General features: G+C 35.8%; 3 protein-coding genes, 2 non-coding genes and 4 pseudogenes across 5 annotated transcripts; 8 read left to right on the top strand and 1 right to left on the bottom strand.

The window, feature by feature from the left end:
* The first annotated feature begins 1,198 nt into the window (after positions 1 to 1,198).
* Positions 1,199 to 1,806, top strand: LOC108826285 (protein RALF-like 22). The gene has a single exon (XM_018599672.2). It carries the CDS (start codon positions 1,254 to 1,256, stop codon positions 1,593 to 1,595), a length of 342 nt encoding a protein of 113 aa, XP_018455174.1. The 5' UTR covers positions 1,199 to 1,253; the 3' UTR covers positions 1,596 to 1,806.
* A 5,334-nt stretch (positions 1,807 to 7,140) lies between these two features.
* Positions 7,141 to 9,258, top strand: LOC108826242 (uncharacterized). Its single transcript, XM_018599629.2, has 7 exons — positions 7,141 to 7,668; positions 7,779 to 7,841; positions 7,933 to 8,075; positions 8,328 to 8,398; positions 8,520 to 8,615; positions 8,737 to 8,829; positions 8,927 to 9,258. Exons 1-7 carry the CDS (start codon positions 7,258 to 7,260, stop codon positions 9,010 to 9,012), a joined length of 963 nt encoding a protein of 320 aa, XP_018455131.1. The 5' UTR covers positions 7,141 to 7,257; the 3' UTR covers positions 9,013 to 9,258.
* Positions 9,259 to 9,387: 129 nt separating this feature from the next.
* On the bottom strand, positions 9,388 to 9,459 carry TRNAE-UUC (transfer RNA glutamic acid (anticodon UUC)). Its single transcript has one exon. It is a non-coding gene; the product is annotated as a tRNA-Glu (tRNA).
* A 78-nt stretch (positions 9,460 to 9,537) lies between these two features.
* On the top strand, positions 9,538 to 13,377 carry LOC108825841 (sm-like protein LSM4). Its single transcript, XM_018599193.2, has 7 exons — positions 9,538 to 9,689; positions 9,803 to 9,844; positions 10,005 to 10,103; positions 10,216 to 10,293; positions 10,657 to 10,693; positions 10,796 to 10,903; positions 13,093 to 13,377. The coding sequence occupies exons 1-7, from the start codon at positions 9,687 to 9,689 to the stop codon at positions 13,113 to 13,115; spliced, it is 390 nt and encodes a 129-aa protein (XP_018454695.1). The 5' UTR covers positions 9,538 to 9,686; the 3' UTR covers positions 13,116 to 13,377.
* On the top strand, positions 10,347 to 10,466 carry LOC130500564 (small nucleolar RNA snoR127). The gene has a single exon (XR_008939184.1). It is a non-coding gene; the product is annotated as a small nucleolar RNA snoR127 (small nucleolar RNA).
* A 1,174-nt stretch (positions 13,378 to 14,551) lies between the features above and the next one.
* Positions 14,552 to 14,730, top strand: LOC130500479 (U1 spliceosomal RNA; annotated as a pseudogene).
* Positions 14,731 to 15,616: 886 nt separating this feature from the next.
* Positions 15,617 to 17,231, top strand: LOC108825234 (replication factor C subunit 3-like; annotated as a pseudogene).
* Positions 17,232 to 17,393: 162 nt separating this feature from the next.
* On the top strand, positions 17,394 to 17,571 carry LOC130500491 (U1 spliceosomal RNA; annotated as a pseudogene).
* A 3,166-nt stretch (positions 17,572 to 20,737) lies between these two features.
* On the top strand, positions 20,738 to 24,136 carry LOC108827427 (uncharacterized; annotated as a pseudogene).
* Positions 24,137 to 24,198: the final 62 nt, after the last annotated feature.

Here is a 24,198-nt window from a genome sequence, read left to right as displayed (position 1 = left end):
TCCAGTCATTTAAAACTAAAGTCACCCACAAAAAATATTGACTATGTATATAAGCCTTTTAGACAGTATACTACAATATCAATGGTTCGTGAAGATGGTGAGAAAACCAGCGATTATCATGTTGTTACTATGTATTGGCGAAATGTGGATATAATAAATATCGATGTCTGAAACAGTGAAACTACAAAGTACAGACAGTACAGACCATCGAAAAATCATTGAAACTCTCTAAGAATTACGTCTAGTATGAAAATTAATTATGTTTCTTTAAGTGGTTTGATTAAAAAAAAAGATTTAACTGATCTTCACCAAGAATTGACTTTTCACACAGCAATCTTTTATGTTATTTTGATGCTTGTTTACTTTGCTTGTTTGGTATGTAATTTGTCAACCCTAGGAATGAACTGATCGTGTAGAGTTGTGTAGGTGGCGTGGTGGTGTTTAAGAGTGACCTACACGTCTTCATTTGGATTCAACTCCTTAAAAATACATTTAAACTAGCCGACGCGATCAAGTATTTTTTTAACGGAGACTGGTCAAATCGTCGGTGGAGATAGAAAGAGTTTGACAAACCAGTCAACCAGTCGCAGCCAAACAATGCCCTTGGTTCTAATTCTTACCAATCTGACATTGTGTACATTTTGTCGGCTATTTTGAAGTTTTTTTTGTCACACAAACGATTATATTAAATCTAAAACGAGTTTAAACGATTACATCCAGAACTAAGCTCAACGGTAACAAGATAATAACCAGAGGAATTCTCGACGGTTTGAAGAATATCATAAAACAGAACACTAAAACAGGGAATAACAAAGCTAACGAGAGAGTTTTGCTCGAACAATTGGAGAATCGTGGGAAGCATCCGTTGTGTTCCTGAACAGGTTATTACCACGAGCATGAAATAGTCGCACGCGACATTGATTAGATCAAACGGTAAAGTTTTGATGTTCTATTTATATTTTTTTTAACAAAAACAAAAATAATGTCACCGGTTAATTACCCTTTGAGCACTAGTGATATACATGTAACATGATTACCATAAACATATATTTATCAATTCAAAACATACATACCAAGCAACAAGTCTATTTCTGAATTGTATACAAAACAAAATAATCCGAATAGAATATCAAAAACGATGGTGTTTCCGTAAATAAAACCGAGATGATGTGCATTCTAATAAGTAGGTTCCTTTTATCTCAAGAGACTAAATAGACCAACCCTTAATTAAGCCCTCCTTGTCTGAAAGGAAAATGGTGAGCTCTCGTGTGATATACGTCCTAGTCACGATTCTCCTGGTCGTGACCGTTGCCGCGACTGTCGAAGCCGGAGGCTACGAAGACACGTTGGGATTCGTGTCCTCTAACTGTAGAGGATCAATCGCAGATTGTATATCGGAAGAAGAAGAGTTTGGACTCGACTCTGAGATCAGCAGGCGCATTTTAGCCTCGAAGAAGTACGTAAGCTATGGTGCGATGAGGAAGAACAATGTTCCTTGTTCTAGACGCGGCGCATCTTACTACAACTGCCAACGTGGCGCTCAGGCTAACCCTTACAGCCGCGGCTGCAGCACAATCACGAGGTGTAGACGTTGAAATTTGAATCTCCTGTTTTACTATTTCGTTTTTTGTGTTGTTTGTGTTTCTGTCTTATATACATATTTTTACGTATTTCACCTACGGAGACGTATGTGATGGTTTCGTTGTTAAACAAATTATTATGCATGTGTTTATCTATGCTCTTCGTTGTGTGAGTACATTTGATTTGGAATCTCGTTGATTGAAATAGTTATTTGCCTACCTTAAACTAAGTTAAATGAGTTACATGATTACTTTTCAAAGATGGTAATCGTTTCTATTTATATATAGTTCCATACTGATATACGCAATGAACCCTATCCCATGAACTATATATTTCTGCAGAAACTTCTTGAAGTGTCCTTAAATGGATCAAAGTATAACAATAAGATGCCTTTTAACCGGATAAGGAACATAACCTCTAGGCAATTACTTTACCTGCCACCTATTTGCATGTATATAAGGCAAGAATAATTGTTTTGTTGATGCAAGAAAAGTGAATAACTGATGATTACTAAAAAAAGTTCGATACTGTCTTTTCGTCTAAATTTCATTTAGCATTCAATAGAAACATATCGAATACAAAAGCCGACATAAAATATACAACTTCGGTTTTTTTTTGTGAGAAATGGCTTAATATACAACTTAGGTTGCACATAAACTTCAACGGACATTTACTTCCCGCTTTGAATCGGAATCAGAACCTTATAATAAAAACTTATGAAATCTCGCTTACATAATATTTCTAAATTATTCTTTTTAAAAACACATTAAAATTTTATGATTCCATTTTGGAATTATGCTTCTGTTTTTTAAACACAATGTGATAGATCAATAAAAATCATAGTTTTTGATTTATATAAAATCCAAATTTTAATAGTATCTATATATATATATATATATATATACACATGAATATGTGCTTACAACACATATCAACTTCCAAATTTCTTAAAAGGATCTTGATTATGCGTTTCTATACACTTCTGTTTCCGTTACATTTTTGGAATGGTGGTTATTATGGGCCTCATCATGCCTCCTTAATAATTCGAAAGAATAAGATTTTTTTAAATGAGAGTTCTTAGTTGGAATTGCAGAGGCATGAGAAGCAAATGGACAATCAGTTATTTACGGGAAATATGGCATCAACATAAACCTGGTTTTTTATTCTTATCAGAAACTAAACAGGATTTTGCTTTTGTCCAAGGATTTCAAGCTCATTTTGGTTATGACAATTTAATGACAGTGGATCCAAATGGCTCAAGTGGAGGATTGGCGTTATTTTATAATAACGATTTCCGTGTTAATATCCTATACTCTAGTGCTAGGATGATAGACGTGGAGGCAGAGGCACTGGGGAAAAAATTTTATATGACTTTTGTTTACGGAGATCCAATTCAGAATCTGAGAGATCAAGTATGGGAAAGACTAACGAGATACGGCATTTCAAGGAACGAACCATGGTTCATTATTGACGATCTCAATGAAATTACGGGGAACCACGAAAAAGAGGGGGGACCGTTATGAGAGGCAGACTCTTTTGTCTCTTTTAATAATATGATACGTAATAGTGGACTATTGGAATTTCTGGCTCGGGGAAATAAATTATCATGGCAAGGAAGGAGGAAAGTCAATGGGAAAGCGACGATGATCCGGTGTAGACTAGATCGCGCATTGGCAAATGAAGAATGGCACTCCATATTCCCTAATTCATACACAGAATATTTAAAACTGGTGGGATCGGATCATAGACCAATAGTGGCCTTTCTAGAGGACAAAATTGTTAAACGTAAAGGACAGTTTCGGTTCGATAAAAGGTGGCTTGGAAGGGAGGGTTTTATGGAATCCATTACAAGAGGATGGACAAAGGAGTCGAGGAATTCAGGGGGTCACGGGGGAGATGTCGTGTCTAAGATTATCAACTGTCGACACGAGATCTCTACCTGGAACAAAAATAACCCCCCATATGGGAAAGGAAAAATAGCGGAACTTCAAAAGGCCTTGGAGGAAGTCCAATCTGATGATAATAGAACACATGAGGATATTGTGGAAGTGTCTCGGAAGCTACAAGAGGCGTACAAGGACGAGGAGGATTACTGGCAACAAAAGAGTCAGAATACATGGAATACGGCAGGAGATCTGAGTACAAAATTCTTTCACGCTTTGACAAAACAGCGTCGGACGCGTAACCGTATAGTGGGGTTATATGATGCTAATGGGAACTGGGTGGTAGATGACAATGGAATTGAAAGGATTGCAGTTGGCTATTTTGAGGACATTTTTAGTACCACATCGCCTGAGGAATTTGATGCCTTTTTGGAGGAAATAAAACCATCCATTTCTCAGCAAATGAATCAGCGCCTTGTACAGCTTGCTACAGAAGAGGAGGTGCGGCAAGCATTATTCATGATGCATCCGGAAAAGGCACCGGGGCCAGATGGAATGACGGCACTGTTCTTTCAACATTCGTGGCATGTCATTAAAAATGATATTGTGGAACTGGTTAATAACTTTTTGACCACGGGGAAACTGGATGACCGTTTAAATCTTACGAATTTATGCTTGATTCCCAAAATGGAGAGGCCCACAAGGATGACAGAGCTTAGACCTATAAGTCTTTGCAATGTCGGATATAAAATTATTTCGAAAGTTTTGTGCCAACGGCTTAAGGTGTGTCTTCTGGGCCTGATTTCGGAAACGCAGTCGGCCTTTGTAGCTGGACGAGTGATCTAAGACAATATTCTTATTGCTCAAGAAATGTTTCATGGACTAAGGACAAATAAGGCTTGCCAAAATAAATTTATGGCAATAAAAACAGACATGAGCAAGGCTTATGACAGAGTTGAATGGAATTTCATTGAAGCTTTATTGAGGAAAATGGGGTTCGAACATCATTGGATCCTATTGATGATGGAGTGTATTTCTTCGGTTCAATACAGGGTCCTTTTAAATGGCCAACCAAGGGGACATATAGTACCAAATAGAGGATTACGTCAGGGAGACCCATTATCTCCTTATTTATTCATTATGTGCACGGAAGCCTTAATAGCAAATATTAAGAAGGCAGAAAATGAAAAAAAGGTTAACAGGAGTAAAGGTGGCAAGGGCCTGCCCGTCAATATCTCATCTGTTGTTTGCGGATGATAGTCTTTTCTTTTGTAGAGCGCAGAAGGAAGAGTGCCAGGCAATTTTGGTAATTCTTAAAGAATATGAAAAGGTTTCGGGTCAACAGATTAATTTTGAGAAATCATCAATCCAGTTTGGTCATAAGATCGATGAGGATACCCGTCAGGAGCTTCGGGATATCTTGGGAATTCAAAACCGGGGAGGCATGGGAACTTACTTAGGAATCCCAGAGAGTTTAGGCGGGTCTAAGGTTCAGGTTTTTGGATTCGTACAGGAACGTTTGAACAACAGAGTAAACGGATGGACTTTTAAATTTTTTACGAAAGGGGGAAAAGAGGTAATTATAAAATCGGTGATAACGGCTCTTCCTAATCATATTATGTCATGTTATCGTATCCCGAAAACGGTGATGAAAAAACTAACGAGTGCGGTATCCCAATTCTGGTGGAGTCCCAGTGGAAACACAAAGGGTTTACATTGGAAATCCTGGGACAAGGTTTGTCTACATAAGGATGATGGAGGGCTGGGGTTTAGAGATCTTACGGATGTCAACACAGCCATGCTTGCAAAACAATTATGGAGATTCATAGAGAAACCAAATTCTCTATTTTCTCGTGTCTTCAAAGGTCGGTATTTCAGGAACACTTCACCCCTGGAACCGGCCAGATCGTACTCGTCCTCCTATGGATGGCGTAGTATAATCTCTGCTAGATCTCTGGTTAGCAAAGGACTAATCAAAAGGGTGGGATCAGGATCTTCTATCTCAGTATGGAATGATCCCTGGCTCCCAACCAACCGCCCGAGACCAGCAAATAAAAAACAACATGTTCTCTTACCGGATCTTACGGTTGATGCTCTTATTCATAGTGCGTCGCGAACTTGGAATTCATTGGCTTTACAGGAAATAATGGAACCTGCAGATGTCAAAATTGTTGAAAGCATACCCTTGAGTAGGGTACAAACACTGGACCGAGAAGGTTGGCATTTTACAAAGAATGGCAAATATACGGTTAAATCAGGATATCAGCTAGAAAGAGCATATCCAGATAGAGGGAATGGGATAATAGAGTTTGGTCCTACAGTCACGGATCTCAAAGCTCATTGCTGGAAAGTGCGTTGTCCACCAAAAATGAAACACTTTTTATGGCAGTTGTTGTGAGGATGTATTGCTGTCAGGAAGAATTTAAAAGCCCAGAGTCTGAAAGGAGATATTGGCTGTGATCGATGTGGAGCAGATGAAGAATCTATAAACCATGTATTTTTTGAATGCCCACCAGCAGTCCAGGTCTGGGCTCTATCGAAGATCCCTACGAATCCGGCTTACTTCCCAGGACAATCCTTGTTTACGAATATGGATCATTTATTCTGGAGAATCAAACCCGCATTGGACGATGATTATTTTGTATGGATACTTTGGTACATTTGGAAAGAAAGAAATAATAAGGTTTTCAGCAATTTGGACATAGATCCACATGATACTCTTAAACTGGCTATGACTGAATCTTTACTCTGGTCGGAAGCCCAACGAGCTTTAACACAGACAAATCAGGTTCCAGTGAGGTCCGAGACTGATTTACCGATTCGATCAGGACGATGGTGTTTTACGGATGGATCTTGGAAAACCGGAGATCCTTTCTCTGGGCATGGTTGGTATAGTACATTACCAGGCTTCGAAGGATTACTGGGTGCAAGAAATACGAGAGCAAGTCAATCACCTTTACATACGGAAGTGGAAGCTCTTATTTGGGCAATGGAATGTATGAGGAATTTAAGGCAGTATAATGTTACTTTTGCAACGGATTGTTCTCAATTGGTGAAGATGGTTTCGGAACCAGAAGAATGGCCGGCTTTTGCAAGCTACTCAGAGGACATCAGAAGTCTCAAGAGGAGTTTTCACAGCTCGGAGATTATCCATATATCAAGGACAAAAAACAAGAAGGCGGATGGCTTAGCACGTGGTGTGAGACAACAGACGTCGTTTACTGTCCATATGGATACAGAGCACCCAAATTGGTTTACAGAGTCTATATGAGTCTGTAATCTTGTCGAAAAAAAAAAAAAAAAATACACTTCTGTTTCCGTTTGTACGTACATGCTTTCGTTTCCAATATAACATAGCTTATAATCAGTAAAAACAGAAAGAACATATACTACTATAAAGAGACAAGAAATCTAAGTCTGGATTTGATGAACCAATCATTATTCACAATCCTTACATAAAAACAAGTCGTCGAGGAATTGAACTAAGAACTAAATGACATGAATGGAACTACTACTGTTAAATCAAGCTAAAAGGCAAGAATCAAACAAAAAGAAAAAAAAAATGTATAAAGATAGTCATAATTAAAGTCATCTGGTAGTTGGTGACATTGTTTTTATCTAGTAAACATCAGCCCATAACAGCCCAAACACTCATATATATATACTGTATACAATAATATTACACACTCCAAGTGTGACAAAACGGCCTTCCACCTGCTTCCGTAACCGTAACAAACTCTTCTCCCATCCTACAAATCTCTCCGATCAATGCAAGAGGGAGGAGGACGCGACGATGGTGAATTCGTATACGCCCATCCGTTTCACCATCCTCGTCTCCTTCTCCCTCGCTGCCGCCGCCTCTTCCTTCAAGCTCTCCGCCTCCCATTCTCCTCCTCCCTCGCGTCCAAGAGCCACCGCCGACGACCTCCTCGCCGTTCTAGGACAGCCCTCCGCCGCCGCGTGCACCGTCACACCCACCGTCTCTCGAGAACTCCGCTCGCGTCTCAGGTTCCTCGTCCCCTTCCAGCCGCGCAAACCCAAACCCGATTCCGGACGGTGCCCGGGGAAAATCAACACCGTCGAGGATGAGAATTCTCTCGTGTGGTGGCCACCGGAGGCGGTTCTCGAGCTCGCTCGTCTTGCTGTCGACTCGGGAGGTGACCCCGGTTCGATTCACCGAGCTCTCGATCCCGCAATCATCCCGGTTCGTTTTTGACCGGTTTAACTTGGTTAAATAGTTCGTGGAGATAGATAGTAGTGTTGACTTTTTTTTTTTTTTTTTTGAGTTGATTAATCTCTCGGAGTGTTGTGTAGGTTCCGAGAACAAACGAGTGTCATCTCACAAGGACTCCTTACGGCCGTCACTTCATAGCTCAAGTATACTATTAGCTCTCTCCTTTCAACCTGTTTTTTTTTTTATCACAGTTTATGTTCTTGTGAGCTGATTTGATGTTGTCTAATGTAACAGGAAGTGAACTTGTATTTCGAGTTCTTGTTTCGTCTAATTGAATCCAGGGGACCGAGTGTTGGGCTCAATGTTTCGTTGAGTCGATATGATTTGTTCCATGGCCACCTGTTCCTTGCTCCAGACTCTGGACGACTTGGAATATTGTAAGTCCTCCCTTGTCTTCTCCTTGTACACTATGGTGGGTTCTTGAAATATTCTCATGACTGAAGTAAAACAAAGGGTCATGTTCTGTTAGGCGTTTTGGTTATGTGCGTGTGTGTGTGTGTATTCATGTAAAGAATTGAGACGTTGCAATATCAGTTTTTTTATAGACTGGTGTAAGAAAGGTTAATGTAGATTTTGGTGGAGTGTTGTTGATCAGTATCTTTTGCTGATGACAAAAAAAAAATTGGCAGGTTTCATGCTAAAGAGTATCCAGCTTATGACGAGAGTGTGTTTCCTTACAACATGGGATATTGTCAGAGAGGTAATACTCCCTGTCTGTGTGGCTGAACTTTTCCTGCAACCTCTTGAAAATAGGACTGGTCACGGAAAAAAAAATCCTCTTTCGTTCTTTAGTAAATATAATTGTATCTTCTTTCTGTTAGGATCCGATGTGAAGTACGGTGATTCAATTAACTTAAGAAACATCCTTTGGCTTGCACCATTACCCAGCAAATCTGGTCCAGGTTGGCTTGCTCCAGGTATATATATCCTTCTGAGACTTCGCATGTTCATTTTTTAGAACGTTGGATTGCGTTATGTTCATTTGAAACACGAGAAGCAAGTGTCGGTTTTTCACCGGTCTTTGATTGATCTCAATAGGTGTACTTGTGGTGCTTGATGCGCATCCAGATGGAATCATATACCGAGATCTCATCCCTAGCTATGTTAAGTTTGTAAGAACTATCTACGAAGGTTTGAAACAATTCTGATTTCAGTTACCATGTATTTGCTATGATTGTAGATTCACATGAATGATAAACTCAATTTATTTTTACTTATCACTTACTAGATGATTTGGGAACTAGTGCTGTTGATGTCAATTACTTGAATGTGGGAGGAGCTGAGGAACCTGATTATCAGCTTTTCATTTGCTGACCCCATTCGCACACATTCTACAGTCTGTATATGCTTGAAACTGTGCTCAAGATGTTGGATGTTCAAGAACGTCGAGTTGCATGCTAATTTTGAGCAGTTTGTGAAGTAATTTGGGCTGCAAAATAGTTTATGACACTCTCTCAGGTTACTGTATCAAGTGAAATTACTGATGTTATAAGCTTTAACTGGAGAGGTTTGGAATGATGGATTTGGCTTTGATTCACACATTTGTTTTGGCTATACAAATCTCATTAATTAATTGGTGAAGCATCATTAACACTTTAAAGATAGGTTTATACCGTAAATTAACGATATTCAACGGCTAAAGAGTCAACGTGGAAAGATGAATTTAAATCTCAAAAGTAAAATAAAAAGCTCCGATGCCGGGAATCGAACCCGGGTCTCCTGGGTGAAAGCCAGATATCCTAACCGCTGGACGACATCGGAATTGTTGAAAGTTATACTTTGTAAAGTTATACCAATTATTAAAAATGGAAAACAATGTGAATATTATAAAGTTCCTATTTGACCTAAAAGACCACCGATCGAATTAGAGACCCCCCCTTCTACTGTCTGAATCCAAACAAGGTTTCTCTCTTTGTTAGGGTTTTGTTCTGTTTCCTCTATTGGTTCTTCCGTTCTTTACGGATCTCTAAATCGTCTGATCCGAGAAGATGGTAAGTTGCTTCCTGAGCTTATATATTATATCTTCGGTTTTCGCACTCTGTTCATGTGTATAACTTTAAAAGTTTGACTCTTTAGCTTCTGTTTTGTGTTTTGTGTTTTGTAGCTTCCTCTTTCGCTACTCAAGACTGCTCAAGGACATCCCATGGTAAGAAAAAACTTCGACCCTTGATTATAATATATGCATCAGAAGTTAAGTGGGCACTGTTTTTAACTTGAGATCGTGCGTTAGGTCTATAGTCTCTATATGAACGTTATGTGTTCTCTTAAAGTTTACATCTTTTTGATGATCGAATCGTTGTTGGTAGCTTGTGGAGCTTAAGAATGGAGAGACCTACAATGGGCATTTAGTAAATTGCGATACATGGATGAACATCCATCTGCGTGAAGTAATCTGCACATCAAAGGTTATATCTTCTACTCTCTATATCGATACAAAGTTTCCTTTTTTTTTTCTTGTATTTCGTCATGAAGTTAAGTGTGGTTGACGCTCAGATATGTTTCGATTATATGCTGTAGGACGGAGACAGGTTTTGGAGGATGCCGGAATGTTATATCCGTGGTAACACTATCAAGTACCTTCGAGTTCCGGATGAGGTAATATGTTGTTTTGTGTATATGCCTCTTCCCTGGTTTAGTTTCTTTCGATTCTGGAGTGATGATGCTTAGCCAAATCAGATATGTGCTCCAAGAGGGCATAAAAATGGGATTGCCTCTTGTTGTAGCGCGTCTCAGACGATATCACAGAGAATGGTTGTTGTCTGACCAGATTATCGTCTTACTTGTCTTTGTGTTTCTGAAGTCAGTAGCTCCATACAGTTTGTTTTGTATCCTCGGTGATCAGATAGATTCAGTTTGACATCATCCTAGAATAGGACAGTCATAAGCTGTGTCTATTTATGTTCGTACATCTTGTACAACTGTTTTTTTTACTTATATTGAGTTATTCTCTCTGTTTAGGTGATTGATAAAGTACAGGAGGAGAAGACCCGCACAGGTCTTGTTTTCTTGTGTCTATATGATGATGCCTTATTCAAACGAAAGCAAAACCGTTCCTTCCTTGTCATTTATTTATAAACAATGGTTAAAATATGTGCAGATAGAAAACCACCAGGGGTTGGACGTGGAAGAGGACGTGGCGTGGATGATGGAGGGGCCAGAGGCCGAGGCAGAGGTGCTCCAATGGCGAAGATGACTGGCAACAGAGGTAAGTAAAGCTGTCTGCTTCCAAAAAAATTGATGATCATAGTTTTGTCTGCTACAGTGGTCAGCATTTAAGCTAAACTAGATTTTGACCCGTCCTTAAAAGGACGAAAATATTTTCGAATGATATAAATTTTTATTTTTCGATTACGTATATACTTTTAAATGTAACGCATGAAATGTTATATTCAGTGTTCTGTAACCCGATCCGGACCCATGGTTAAATCGATAAAATGGATGATTCTATATGTAATCTGGTTAAACTCGTTATTTAAAAGTTCTATTAAACCCGCAAATTTATTGTAATATTTTATATTGGTAAAAAAGTTATTTTATTATTATATTTTTTTAAATTAACTATTGTTATTCAATCCGCTTTATACTTGATAAATAAATTAATTTTTTAAAAATATTTAATATATATATATATATGTGTGTATTAATTTATGAAATTATTTATTAGTTTATACATCGTACTTTAATATTTGCTTTATTAAGTTGAAGTATGTTGTAAAATTCATGCATTTATTTTATTATGTTATTTTATAATATAGAAAATAGTTAATAGATGGATTAAGTTACTTTATATTTATTAGTTGGTGTAGTAATTTAATTAAGAATATAAATTATGTATATATAAATACTATAGAAATTTTATTTCTTAGTATATAAATAAAAACTGAATTAAAAATCGTTTTTAACTACAGTTAGTTATTAATTATGACTTTTATTAACTAAAAATAAATATTAAAAATAATTTTGTATTTACATTTTAAATAAAAGATATTAAAAGATATTATTAAGATGTAATCTTAGTAAAAGATACTTAAGAATATATTTTAAAGATCTTATTTTTAAAATATTAAAATAATTGGTTAGATATAGTATATATTTAATAATAATTAAGTTAGTTATAAGAGAAATAATAGTAATTTAAATAAATGTAATGGTCCAATCTTGACTACTTACAAGTAGATAAAAAGTTATTCTCTTTTAATAGTATTGATATTTTTTTTTTTTTTTAGAAACAGTAATTATAAAATTTATTTTATATAACTTTAGTGTATATTTTATTTCTAAAAAAACAATTGTTATAGAGATGATTTTGAATATTTTTGTTTAATATTTACATATTATACATATATATATATATATATATATATATATATATATATATATATCTTGTGATATTTGTTTTTGTTAAGATTCGAATTTGAATGAAAATTGAAATATTTAAAAGGAAAATAAAATTTTTCCTAAAAATATTTTGTATTTTATTTAACATAATATTTTTTGTATATATATATATTTGTTTTTCATAAATTTTTTATTTTTTAAACATTTCTGATAAAAATAAATTTGAATTCTTTTTCTAATCATGCAACTCATCTATTAATCAACTAAATTATATAAATGATTGGATGAGTATATTTGATATACAATTTGTTTAGATTTTCATGAGATATATTTGTGAATAAAGTTAAAAAACGAAAATAAATTATGTGATATTGTTTAAAGTTATTATATCTTATGTTTTTGGAACTGTAAATAGTTCATATATTGTTATACAAAACGTGATTAGGTTTTATCAAGAGTGTTTTTTCTATGCATTTAAAATATTTACACAGTTAAATGTGTAAGCACCTAAAATGTTAAAACTATAAAATTTTATTAAATTATATAAACTTTTAGTATTGTTTAATTAGTTGGACCAAGTGTATTAAAACTACTGAATTGTAAAATTCAATGTCTAAGAAAAGTTTGATATATAACAATATATTGAGTTAAATGGTTTTCTTGGATCATGTAATAAAAATGGAGTAAAAATAGAATTATAACAAATTAACACATTTGTAAAGTTTTATCGGCTCACTTCTCAAAACAATGCATTACGTGGAACAAATCATGTCACTATACTGATTGGTATTTCATTTGGTTATAATTGGTTAAAGGATAATATAATTTGATTTGTAAATTATCGTTACGTTTGTTAGTGTTTGTACAGCGGAAGAATCAAACTTAAGAATATACTTTTCTTAAACGGGAGTTATATAAACTAATAATAAGAAATGTTATGATTATTTCTAATGGGCTGTGAATAGGTGCAAATTTAAATGACAACTTTTTAAGTAGATAAAATTTAGGACTCTAAATTAATAGAGTAGATTTATAATAATATGTTGTGGAAAACAGGAGCAGGGCGTGGACGTGGTTGACTCAACAACTTATGAAGGACAAACATCTGTGTGTGTTTTTTATCTGGCTCAGCTTCTCTTGCTGCCGCTTGTTGCTGCACTTAGTTTGATTATATTATAAGTGGATGCTTTTACAATGTGATTGACTGTTTTTTTTTTCATGCTTATATTTCATCCAGCAGTTGTTAATTTGTCTGTTCAAAGGGATGAGTTTTTTTACCATCTCTGCATATATAAAATTAATCGTAATGTGCTGAATATTAGATTTGAGCTGTTCTAAGCTTTTCTCTTTGTCAGTTTTAATTTCTTGGTAGACTATTTGATTTGGTATCTATCCGAGACAAATAAAATACAAAAACAAATGATCTCCCTATAACAAAATTACCTACTAAGCATAGTTATGTGTGCAAAAAAAAAAGCATAGTGATGTGTGTTTAAAACGTTTTTCTTCCAAAGAAACACCGCTGCTAAGATATCGCCACTGTGAGGCCACGGAAGACGTGGAAAGAAGCAAGAAGTCCATTTATCTACTACTAGCAAGAACATGAATGTTATAATGTGTTTGCGGACAAAGAACATTACCTCTGTAATAGAAGACCAAAGAAGAGGAGCTTGCAGGTCCTAAACCTCAACCTTCTTACAAGCTTCAAATGCTGTCCTCAAAACATAACAACAGTCATGTTGTCCTTCTTCGTAGGTAGATAATGGACTCTACATTTTCCTTTTACCATTCAAGGTGAATGCGAAATTATGAACTAAAAGACTCTCAGAGAAAAAGAGGGTTCGATTTTGCTTATAGTGGGGAGGCGTCAGCATAGAAAGCGCTAAAAAGGAAAGACGTTTCACAAAGAAGCTGCTGAGTGAGAGTGTGGAGAGGAGGAAGAAGCAGAAGACGAATCACTTCTTTCACGGCACTTCCATCCCCCGGTGGTGAGCAAAATGTTGTGGCCCAGTTTATGAGCATATACAAAAACCTCCTCATTTCAACATTTGGGTAGAGAAGGGAAGCAAGGAAGGAGGACAGACTCTGTTATGTGATGATTCGATGTTATGTGGGTCTAACTTGGATGTTTATGTTTTTCATCTTCGTTGGGACTTCAACTCCCTAATTTCAATAACTATTGAAACGGTTTGGTTTAATCAGTGGCAACGCAACATGAGAGTAGCCAGTTATGGTACCAAAAACGCAACAACAGAGTTGCTATTCAGCCTACCAATCCATTGTATTTGCCTTTGGTGAGTGCTAAGGAAGAGAAGGAGAATAATTTGAAATGTTGCTACATTATGGCTGAAGAATCACAAACCACTATGGAAGATGTAACACAAACCATTATGACGGTTTCAAATGGGCCTATAGCATTCGGCCCATATGTTTTAAACATTCCCACATCGCTTACATATAAAGAACATTACAAGCGGAGTGGAGTATAAGAAGGGAAGTAGAAAGAACGTCCAAATCACTTACCTGGACGAGGTCAACTCATGATCAAAAAGATCAGTGGCCTAGGCTTAGTGATCTCTCCATTGCACAAAGGAGAGGATAAAAGGGGAGGCGCTTAGCCTAAGGTCTCCCCAAGTGGGAGAGCCTACGTCATTATTTGTGGCAGAGGGGTGCCTGCGTTCGCGCGGTCCCCACCATACATATCAGTCAAATTTTTAGTTACTTAGGTCTTAATTGTTTGGTTTTCATCTGAAAACTGCTGTTGTCAAGTTGTATTTATGTGCTGAATCGAAGGTGCGGGAACAATAGCATATGCAGAACATGATAGTTCATTATTGCTTTTTTTAGTTGGACAAAACTAAATTCATAATCCCACATCGGAGAAGTATTATCAAATAGGTTGTTTTTGCGTTCTTAATCACGGTGACACGTTTGTGTGTTCTGGTATGGCTTTACTGGTATCTCCGGTTCAATCACCTTTAAGTGGTCAAAACCTGGTATGAAAACTAGTGTCACAACCATCCATGCTAGGTACAATTTTCTTTTCATTTTGGGTTGTGATAGACTGTTAGATGGTAGAAGATATCAAAGTTAGATTATTCCAGTTGAAGAATCTGATTCCTGTATCCTTCTAATGTTTAAGAAACCTGCATCAAAGTAAACTAGTGATGTATTTCCACTATTCTTGGGATGACAGAGAGATTTCTTTTCTTTTTGTGGTCCAACATTTGCTTCTCAGTACTATACACCAATAGTAAAGCTTCTCTTTGTGGTCCAACATTTGCTAACTCAACCCCAAGTAAACCTTACTTTTAACCTGAGTTCTTCTTTGGTTAGCATTTGAATATTGCTAAGACTTGCTCATCAAGTTCTTATCTTCACAGTCTTCAATCTATATGCTAATGGGGTTGACTTGATCAGTTGATCTAGATTTGAGGTTTCATGTGCAACTGAATGTCTTCATTAGACATATAGATAGTTAGTTCTATGTTCTCGGTTAACAACTTATTTCTAGTCTAGGTTAAGTTTTGGCTCCATGCCCTGCCCCATTAGTTCAACTTATCTCCACATATGTTGGGTGATGATTTTTTGTTTGGTTTGTTTTTGTTTCTTTCTGGTTTTGGCAGTGTTGGTACTTAATGAAGTTGACAAGCTCTCACGAGAAGCTCAACATTCTCTGCGGAGAACAATGGAAAAATATAGTTCATCTTGCCGTCTCATCTTATGCTGTAACAGTTCTTCAAAGGTTACAGAAGCCATCAAGTCTCGTTGCCCTAATGTGCGGATAAATGCACTTTCCCAGGAACAGGTACAAGAAAATCAATTCTTACCTATTCATGCATTCGTTCTGTATACTTCTCACTAGACTGGCAAGAAAACAACAAGCTAGAAAACGTGTACTGCTTTTATCCTTTATGAGAGATCTTTCATGACTACATGTACTGTAGCATGTCTGTGATGTGCACGTTTGTTCTTGTGATTTGAAAATATAATATAAAGAATCTCTAGTTGCTATCAGATTACTGTTTATCGAAAATATAATATAAAAAATTACCCTGTGTAAAATTTCTTGGTATGCAAGATTACTGTTTATAAAAAATGTATCTCTCTGTTTCCGCAGATAGTGAAGGTGTTGGAGTTCGTTGCTAAGAAAGAAAGTCTGCAACTACCCCCACGGTTTTGCTTCTCGTATTGCTGAAAAATCGAACCGCAGTCTTAGAAGAGCTATTTTGTCACTTGAGACTTGTCGTGTCCAAAAGTAAAGCTTCAGTATCTTTGCAGACAATCCAATGAGTCTGATTGAATTATAATGGACATCGTTTTTTTTTCTGTAGCTATCCGTTCACAGATAATCAAGTGATATCTCCAATGGATTGGGAAGAGTATGTTGCTGAAATAGCAACTGACATGCTTAGGGAACAGAGCCCTCAAAGGTCACACACTTTTTAGCAAAATCATTTAGCTTTACAGATTTTGGTTTAATCGTCTCTCTTGTGTGTTGTTTCTTCAGTTTGTTTCAGGTGCGTGGGAAGGTATACGAGCTGCTAGTTAACTGCATTCCACCAGAAGTCATACTAAAGTTCTCAAACAAAACCCAAATCTATTGTACTCATGTCCCTTTCTCTTTTTAACCATAGCTTGTACTTCTTTTTTCCAGAGGCTTCTTCATGAACTGCTGAGGAAACTGGACTCAGAGCTAAAGCTTGAAGTCTGCCACAGGGCCGCATATTATGTAAGATTATTTGTATGCCACTCTCCTACGTCTTAGCTTGTTTGTCTCTCAACATCTGTGTTCTCATTTGAGACTGAGCTTATGGTCATTTGAGTTTGTTTGATGGCCCTTATTAACAGGAACATCAGATGAGGTTAGGTCAGAAAGCTATATTTCACATTGAAGGTATATAAAAGGTCTGGCATTGCATTTTGCTCATATTGGTTATAAAAAAGAAAAAAAAAACTTATTCTTATGGGTGCTGTTTGTTGTTGTTGGTGGCGTCAGCATTTGTGCCAAGTTTATGAGCATATACAAAAACTTCCTCATTTCAACATTTGGGTAGACAAGGGAAGCAAGGAAGGCGCCAAATCCAGGAAAGAGGACAGACTCTGTACTGTGTTTTTTTTTTTGTTTTCTTAATGTGAATTCCAAAGGCGCCAACATTATGGCTTAAGAATCACAACCCATTATGGAAGATATATCACAAACCATTATGACGGCTTTAAATGAGCCTATAGCATTCGGCCCATATGTACAACACAAACAAATATTGCCGTCTCAAGCCTGTATCCCACATCGCTTACATATAAAAACATTACAAGCGGAGCAGAGTATAAGAAGGGAAGTAGAGAGAACGTTCAAATCACTTACCTGGACGGGGTCAACTCATGATCAAAAAGATCAGTGGCCTAGGCTTAGTGATCTCTCCATTGCACAAGGAGAGGATACAAAGGAGAGGCGCTTAGCCTAAGGTCTCCCCAAGTGGGAGAGCCTGCGTCATTATTTGTGGCAGAGGGGTGCTTGCGTTCGCGCAGACCCCACCATACATATCAGTCAAATTTTTAGTTACTCTTAATTGTTTGGTTTTCATCTGTAAAACTGGTGTTGTTAAGTTGTATTTCTGTCCTGAATCGAAGGTGCGTGAGCAATAGCATAAGCAGAACACGATACTTCGTTATTGCTTTTTTTAGTTGGACAAAACTAAATTCATAATCCCACATCAGAGAAGTATATCAAATAGGCTGTTTTTGCGTTCTTAATCACTGTGACACGTTTGTGTGATATGATATAGGTATCTCCGGTTCAATCACCTATAAGTGGTCAAAACCTGGTACGAAAACCAGTGTCACGATCATCCATGCTAGGTACAGTTTTTTTTTCATTTTGGGTTGTGATAGACTGTTAGATGGTAGAATATATCAAAGTTAGATTATTCCAGTTGAAGAATCTGATTCCTATATCCTTCTAATGTTCAAGAAACCTTCATCAGAGTAAATTAGTGATGTACTTCCACAAAGACATTATTCCTGGGATGACATAGAATTTTATGTTTTTGCATAATCATCTCGATGTCGAAAGCCTTAAGCTCTAGGAAGCATGAGCTTTAGGCAATTATGGTTACTCTGTTATCCTTCTATTATGTATGATTGAGATTCTCCAGGTGAATTTAAATCCCTTGCTCTTCTTGTTTCCTCGTTTCTTTACTTGGCTACACGTCGAATGCTGATTCTGAATAACATCATACCGACTCCAATATGTAATCATACACACCATACTTGCCAGTATTCATGCTATTTATGCATATCACTGAAGAAACATTCAGGAGGTTGGATGTAACACAAATTCAAGATCATATGGTTGTATACTTATTTAATTTTTGCTTTTTAGTTTTGACCTCCTTTACCATGCATGATGACGATGATGAATGATATTCGATTCTTTGCCACTGTTAGATCTTCACATTTATGGATATTGACCATCGTACGTCGAAAATATTAACCGTCAAATACACTATTGATACATACATACACAGTTTTTTTATCTCTACATAAAATTATATTCATTACTTATAGAGAAATTAGTAGTCAGATAGAAAGTAGATCCTTAATCATTCTACTTCCGTTAGACTAGTTTTTATTCTGTAGATTAGTTATTACGGATTGTAGATTCGGGGGCGTGGTGCGAGTCTATATAACAAAAAAAATGTAAATGTTGAAATGAGAGATAGAGAGACAGTGTTAAAAGCAACGAGGTCAGAGGGGAAAACCCAAACCCATAAAACATGGGGGAACGATTCACTTCAATTTCGTCAGAAATATGTGACAGTGAACTGCAGAATCCTCCACTTTTTTTTCTCTTTCTTATAAAGTAAAATCTTTTACTTATACAAATATCTTTTCTGTTTTCTTTTTCACATATCATCAAGATTTACTATCGTCTAAGATTCGATGCTCATGCTTTAACAATAATTGAACTGACCCAAATTTGATTTTCTTTAATTCAATTTCTAGTTAATTAGCTTAGCCTAATAAGAACGAACTCTGCTTCTTTTTAACCGCATATGAAGATAATTATGTATACACGAGTTAAAATCATAAAACATATTTTCAATGTAAAATAAACAGAAAAAACGTAGGTCAAACTTTTAGTTCTTTTTCAACATGTAGATTATTGCATGCATCTCTTTGAATTTGGGCTACCATTGAATATGCGCTACAAATATATTGATGTTATAAGATACATAGACCATAAAGATTTGTTTATGATCTTCAAGACACAGAAAGTCTCTGTCTCTCTGGCTATGGACTATGGTGGCAGATTTTTATTTTAGTTCTGAGGGTAAAAATAAAAGGAAAAGAGAAAGAAACTCGCGAGGAACACGCAACCCACTCCTCTCTGTGTTACTGTCTCAATCATTTCATCATCATCATCATCTCTCTTTTTTCTCTTCACCATCCTCCCTCTTCTTCTCTTATACAAAAAATAAACTCTTTATTTCATTTCTTTTCCGTTCCAAACCAAATTATACTATTATACCGTCGTAAAAAAATCGAATAAGTCGATTGCGCATTAAAGAAAGTCAGCCACACACATAAACTTTGATTATTTTTCACAATACTTTATTGAAAAAAATTACGGTAAAGTTACTTTGATTTTCTAGCGTGCACAAACTCCGCGTGAACTACTTTATCACTTGGTTGTGATCGAGTGCGTTACTAGTAATGGGATTGCATGACTACCTTGTCATTATCCTTAATTAGTTGGGCGCTTCTCAGTGCAAAATCCTACAAAACATGTGTACAATTTTTAAATAGTTGGATACAGTATGAGTTATAACTTATAACTTATAATCATTGGTGAAGGGCTATACTTAATCGTACCATACCTTTCTTATCACTGCGTGCGTTTCTGAACAAAAGTTCGATTGTGCCAAACAGTTTTACTATAAACCTTCACATATCTTTAGATTTTGAAATACTAATTTAGTTGTACGTAAAAATAATTTCAAGGCTGATAGCTATAATTCTGATGACGCCACGAGGAAGTACAAACTGGGATACAATAGTGAAAAACTTGAACTTGGATTCGGTGGCCGGAAGTAGACAGACATAAACTGACCCCAAGCTCTTCACCTATCTTTGCTGTCTGTCTCTACAACATACATTGCGTAATAAAAAAGTATTTCATTATTCGTTACCAATGCTTAAACTATTATTACTATTCTTACACGCTACCCAATGTTGTCCAATTTGAAATCGATTATCCAATCCTGTGGTCAAAGGCCGGTTCTGTTTATCTATGCATGAAAGAATTGTAATCTCTACCGAAAACGTTGGTGTATTTCGTTATTTAAGTTTGCTATAATCAGTCAATGCTGTAAAGAGGGTTGGTAGTGTATAACTACTGCAAGTCTCGTTCTACGAATCTATGTAGACATGCGTGTTTTATATACATCTCTTTCAAAGTAAATTTGACAAAGAAATGAAAAAGAAATCATTTAAAGTAATGAAAGACTTGGTGATATGATTGCCATTTTACATCTTATCCACATTTAAAGAAATCCCACTTCAAGACTCAATCACTTTAATGAGAATAAGCTATGTAATACTTTTTGAATTTTTAAAATTATCTTATTTAGGACTTCTGCCTCGTTTTATCAAACAATTGAAACCACTATATATACACACGTAAACGAGCAAGCATAGGTTCATCATACCTCCTCACTCTAAGTTATTACTTTCGTTTCTTATACACAAACAATCTCTTTCTCTTCTTGTAAGGTAAGTTTTATATACGTGGCCCTGGAAGCTATATGGAGTTGATGCAAGAGAAATGTAATGGGTGAAAAACACTTGCTGGAGAAGCAGGGCACGTGCGAGGAGATGAGATCGATCTATAAATGTTGATCATATTTTCGCACGTGTTCTACTACTCCAACACGTGTCCCTCTCCCCTCCCGACTATATATGCAATCGTTGCAGGTGAGGAGAATTTTCGTAAGCGATATGAGTTTCAAATTTATTGGACAACGGTTGTTTAATTTATTGGACAACTTCATATGTACATTTACTATATATAACGTGTATATTAGATATATCGATTTAAAGTAGGCACTGATCACTACTCAATTTTTTTGTCACTTTTGCTGGCAATGTTACGCAATAACAATGCACACGAAATGGTATAGACACAGAGCAAATGAGATATTGTAATGCATCGATACACATGCTATACATACGTCTGTATCAAGTCATTTCTAAAAACTGTGTCTCATGGTAAAAGTTAAAGATAGATTACTGACTAAATGATTTCATTTCCCATGGACAGTATTGAAACTGCGATAAATATAAGTTGAAGAGATTCATCCCCAATTACAATGTTTAAAACAATTATACAAACTTTGAATGTTACAATAAAAAAAAATATACAACTTTGACCAAAAAGTTGTTTCTCGTTTCATTGCTTATGTAATAAGTTGTTTAAAAACAACATTGTAATTCCTTCAGAAAATTAATCTTAACATCTTACCAGAAAAAAAAAACTTTGACCAAAGAAAAAAACAATTATACAAGTATTCTGTTTTGTAATATGAAAATCGGAATATTCAAGTTTCAAGACTGCTGTTAACTCTGAGAAAAAAACTGTTTTCTTATGACAGAGAAACATATAATATATATTATACAGAGAAATATATAGTATATAATACAGAGAAATAAAGACAATGATATGCTTACGTAATTGCTAAAAAATGCATGCAAGCGTGTAAATTAGTAAAGTAGAGTAAAAAGAAAGGTGGATTCCCTTAAAAAGCGGGGGACTTTCTCTATTTCACTCTCACTGCCATTAACTCCACTTCAGTTAACAGTTCGATAAATATAGACATATATAGTCATCATATTATGATGAAATATAAATATATAATAAAGTCACCGTTAGATCACGGAAGTAATATTGATGTCATGTACTTGTGGAGACAGCAAAAAAAGAACACTGTGGGTACAACTTTATAACGAACTAGATCATTGACCCGCGCTTCGGAAGCGCGGAATATTTATGATTCAAAATTCTATTAATAATATTACAAATATTTTGTTAATTAATTAGAATTTGTCTATTTAAAACATTTCATTAAATCACCACTTTTAAACCCGACTTAGACCTTCAATTGAGACGGTAAACCCGCTAATTCGATATGTATTCCAGTTTGAATTTTTTTAAAAATATCTATTATTTGAAATCCGATAAAACTCACAATAAATACTAAACTCTGAGATTACCGATTAAACTGATGTATGATCAATATAAAATCTAATTTGATGTTATTTCTATATTTAAAATTTAATTTCATTGTTTTTATTAAATATTTAAATACTTATTAATATTAATTTTATTTTATTTTATTATATGCGTAACACCAAATTGTTACAAAAAATAAGTAACTTAATCTTTTAAATTATCTTAAGAAAACAATAAGTACGTATTTTTGAAATGGTATGGGATCTCATGACATCGAGCGCGAAATTTGTTTACTTATCAATTGTTTGGATAGTGTGAACACAAAGGTAAGTTTCTAAAAAAAAAAATTCTAAAATGATATACGATTTGATAAAGAAGGCGAAATTAATTATTTTAGGTGTCTTTGTCATTGAATGAAATCGGTAGGTGATTCAATAGGATCTAGTAATTTAGGAATGTAATGGGGAGGAGGTCTAAATATATTAATAAGGGAGAGAATATTAAAAAAGATTGGTAGAATTAACTATATAGTTGAATGGTAAATTTAATTTAAAACTTACAAAAAAAGTTTGGGTCCAACCCAATGTTTTTGATTTAATAAGATAGATTACAAAAGACTGACTCGAAGCGAGCCAAAAGTAAACCAAAATCAAGTTTATTGAGGCCGCTATAGAATAATTTTTTAAATATTCAGATTACTTGATTTTTTTTTTTAAAATACTCTTACTTAGATGAGCCCACACTCGAACTCGAGAGAATTAATGGACCCACTTCCCAAAACAATTATAGTTTTTTATGGGCTGATAATGGGCTCCTTGTTTAGTTTAAACAAAGCCCAATATCTCGTCCAAAAGTTTTTCACCTGTCGTCTTCCTCGTCGGCATTTCTATCAATCACTCACTTTCTTCGCCGGACTCCGTCGCTTTCTATTATCCAGGTACGTTCACTCTGGATTGAATATGTAAAACGTTGGATGCATTCCTAGCAGCTCTGGATAAGATTAGTTTTAGGAATATGCCATCTAGATTCAACCTTTACTGGAGCATATTGTTACCCACCACCTGTTTGATGAAATGTCTGAATGAAGTTAAATGCTGGAGAATTGTATGTCAGTATGATGTTGATTCTTCTTGTTTTTTTTTTAATTCACCACGCAGTTAAAATCTAGGAGGTCAATATCACACATAAGTCTTTGTTCTAATATGATTTATACGTCTGATGATATAATGTGATATCAACATTATATTAGAGTTTGCTTACATCATTTGGTCTCAGGATATGTTGATGATAGGTGAAAGTGAAAGTGAAAGAGTTTCTGTTAAACTCATCTAAATGTGTTATTTAATTCTCTCTTTTGTAAGGGTTTACACTTTGTTTCTCATTGCAGACTTTTGAGTAAGAGAGACAGAGAGACAAAGATGGTGATTCCACCGGCAGTGACTGTGAGACCACCTCGTCTCTTTGATAACCTCAAACCTTACGTCCTGAAGATGCACTTCACGAACAAGTTTGTCCACGCCTAAGTCATCCACTCACCAACGGCCCACAGTGGCTTGCTCTGCCAGCTCACATGAGAAAGCATTGAGGGAGACAATGGAGGTCACACGCGACGTGGCTGCTGCTTCGAAGATTGGGAAAATCCGTGAGGAAAGACTCTTGATCAAAGATACCCCAACTGTTGCTATTCACATGAAGAAGGAGCAGAGGTATCATGGTAAAGTCAAGGCTGTGATTGATTCTGTGAGGGAAGCTGGCGTCAAGTTACTTTGAGAATCCATATAACCAAACCAAGTTCATGTTGTTATTTCAGAACATTGTCGTTTCAGACAGATTGAGATTAGATTGGTGCCACAAAGACGCTTTAGTTCATGTTATAGGCTTAGAGACTATTGAAATGATAAAAGAGTAAACAAAGCAATAAAGAGATTATA

Source organism: Raphanus sativus, chromosome 9, assembly GCF_000801105.2.
Source record: "Raphanus sativus cultivar WK10039 chromosome 9, ASM80110v3, whole genome shotgun sequence".
NCBI lineage: Eukaryota > Viridiplantae > Streptophyta > Magnoliopsida > Brassicales > Brassicaceae > Raphanus > Raphanus sativus.
Note: the sequence above shows the minus strand (reverse complement) of the source record. Positions and strands in the feature narration are given on the sequence as shown.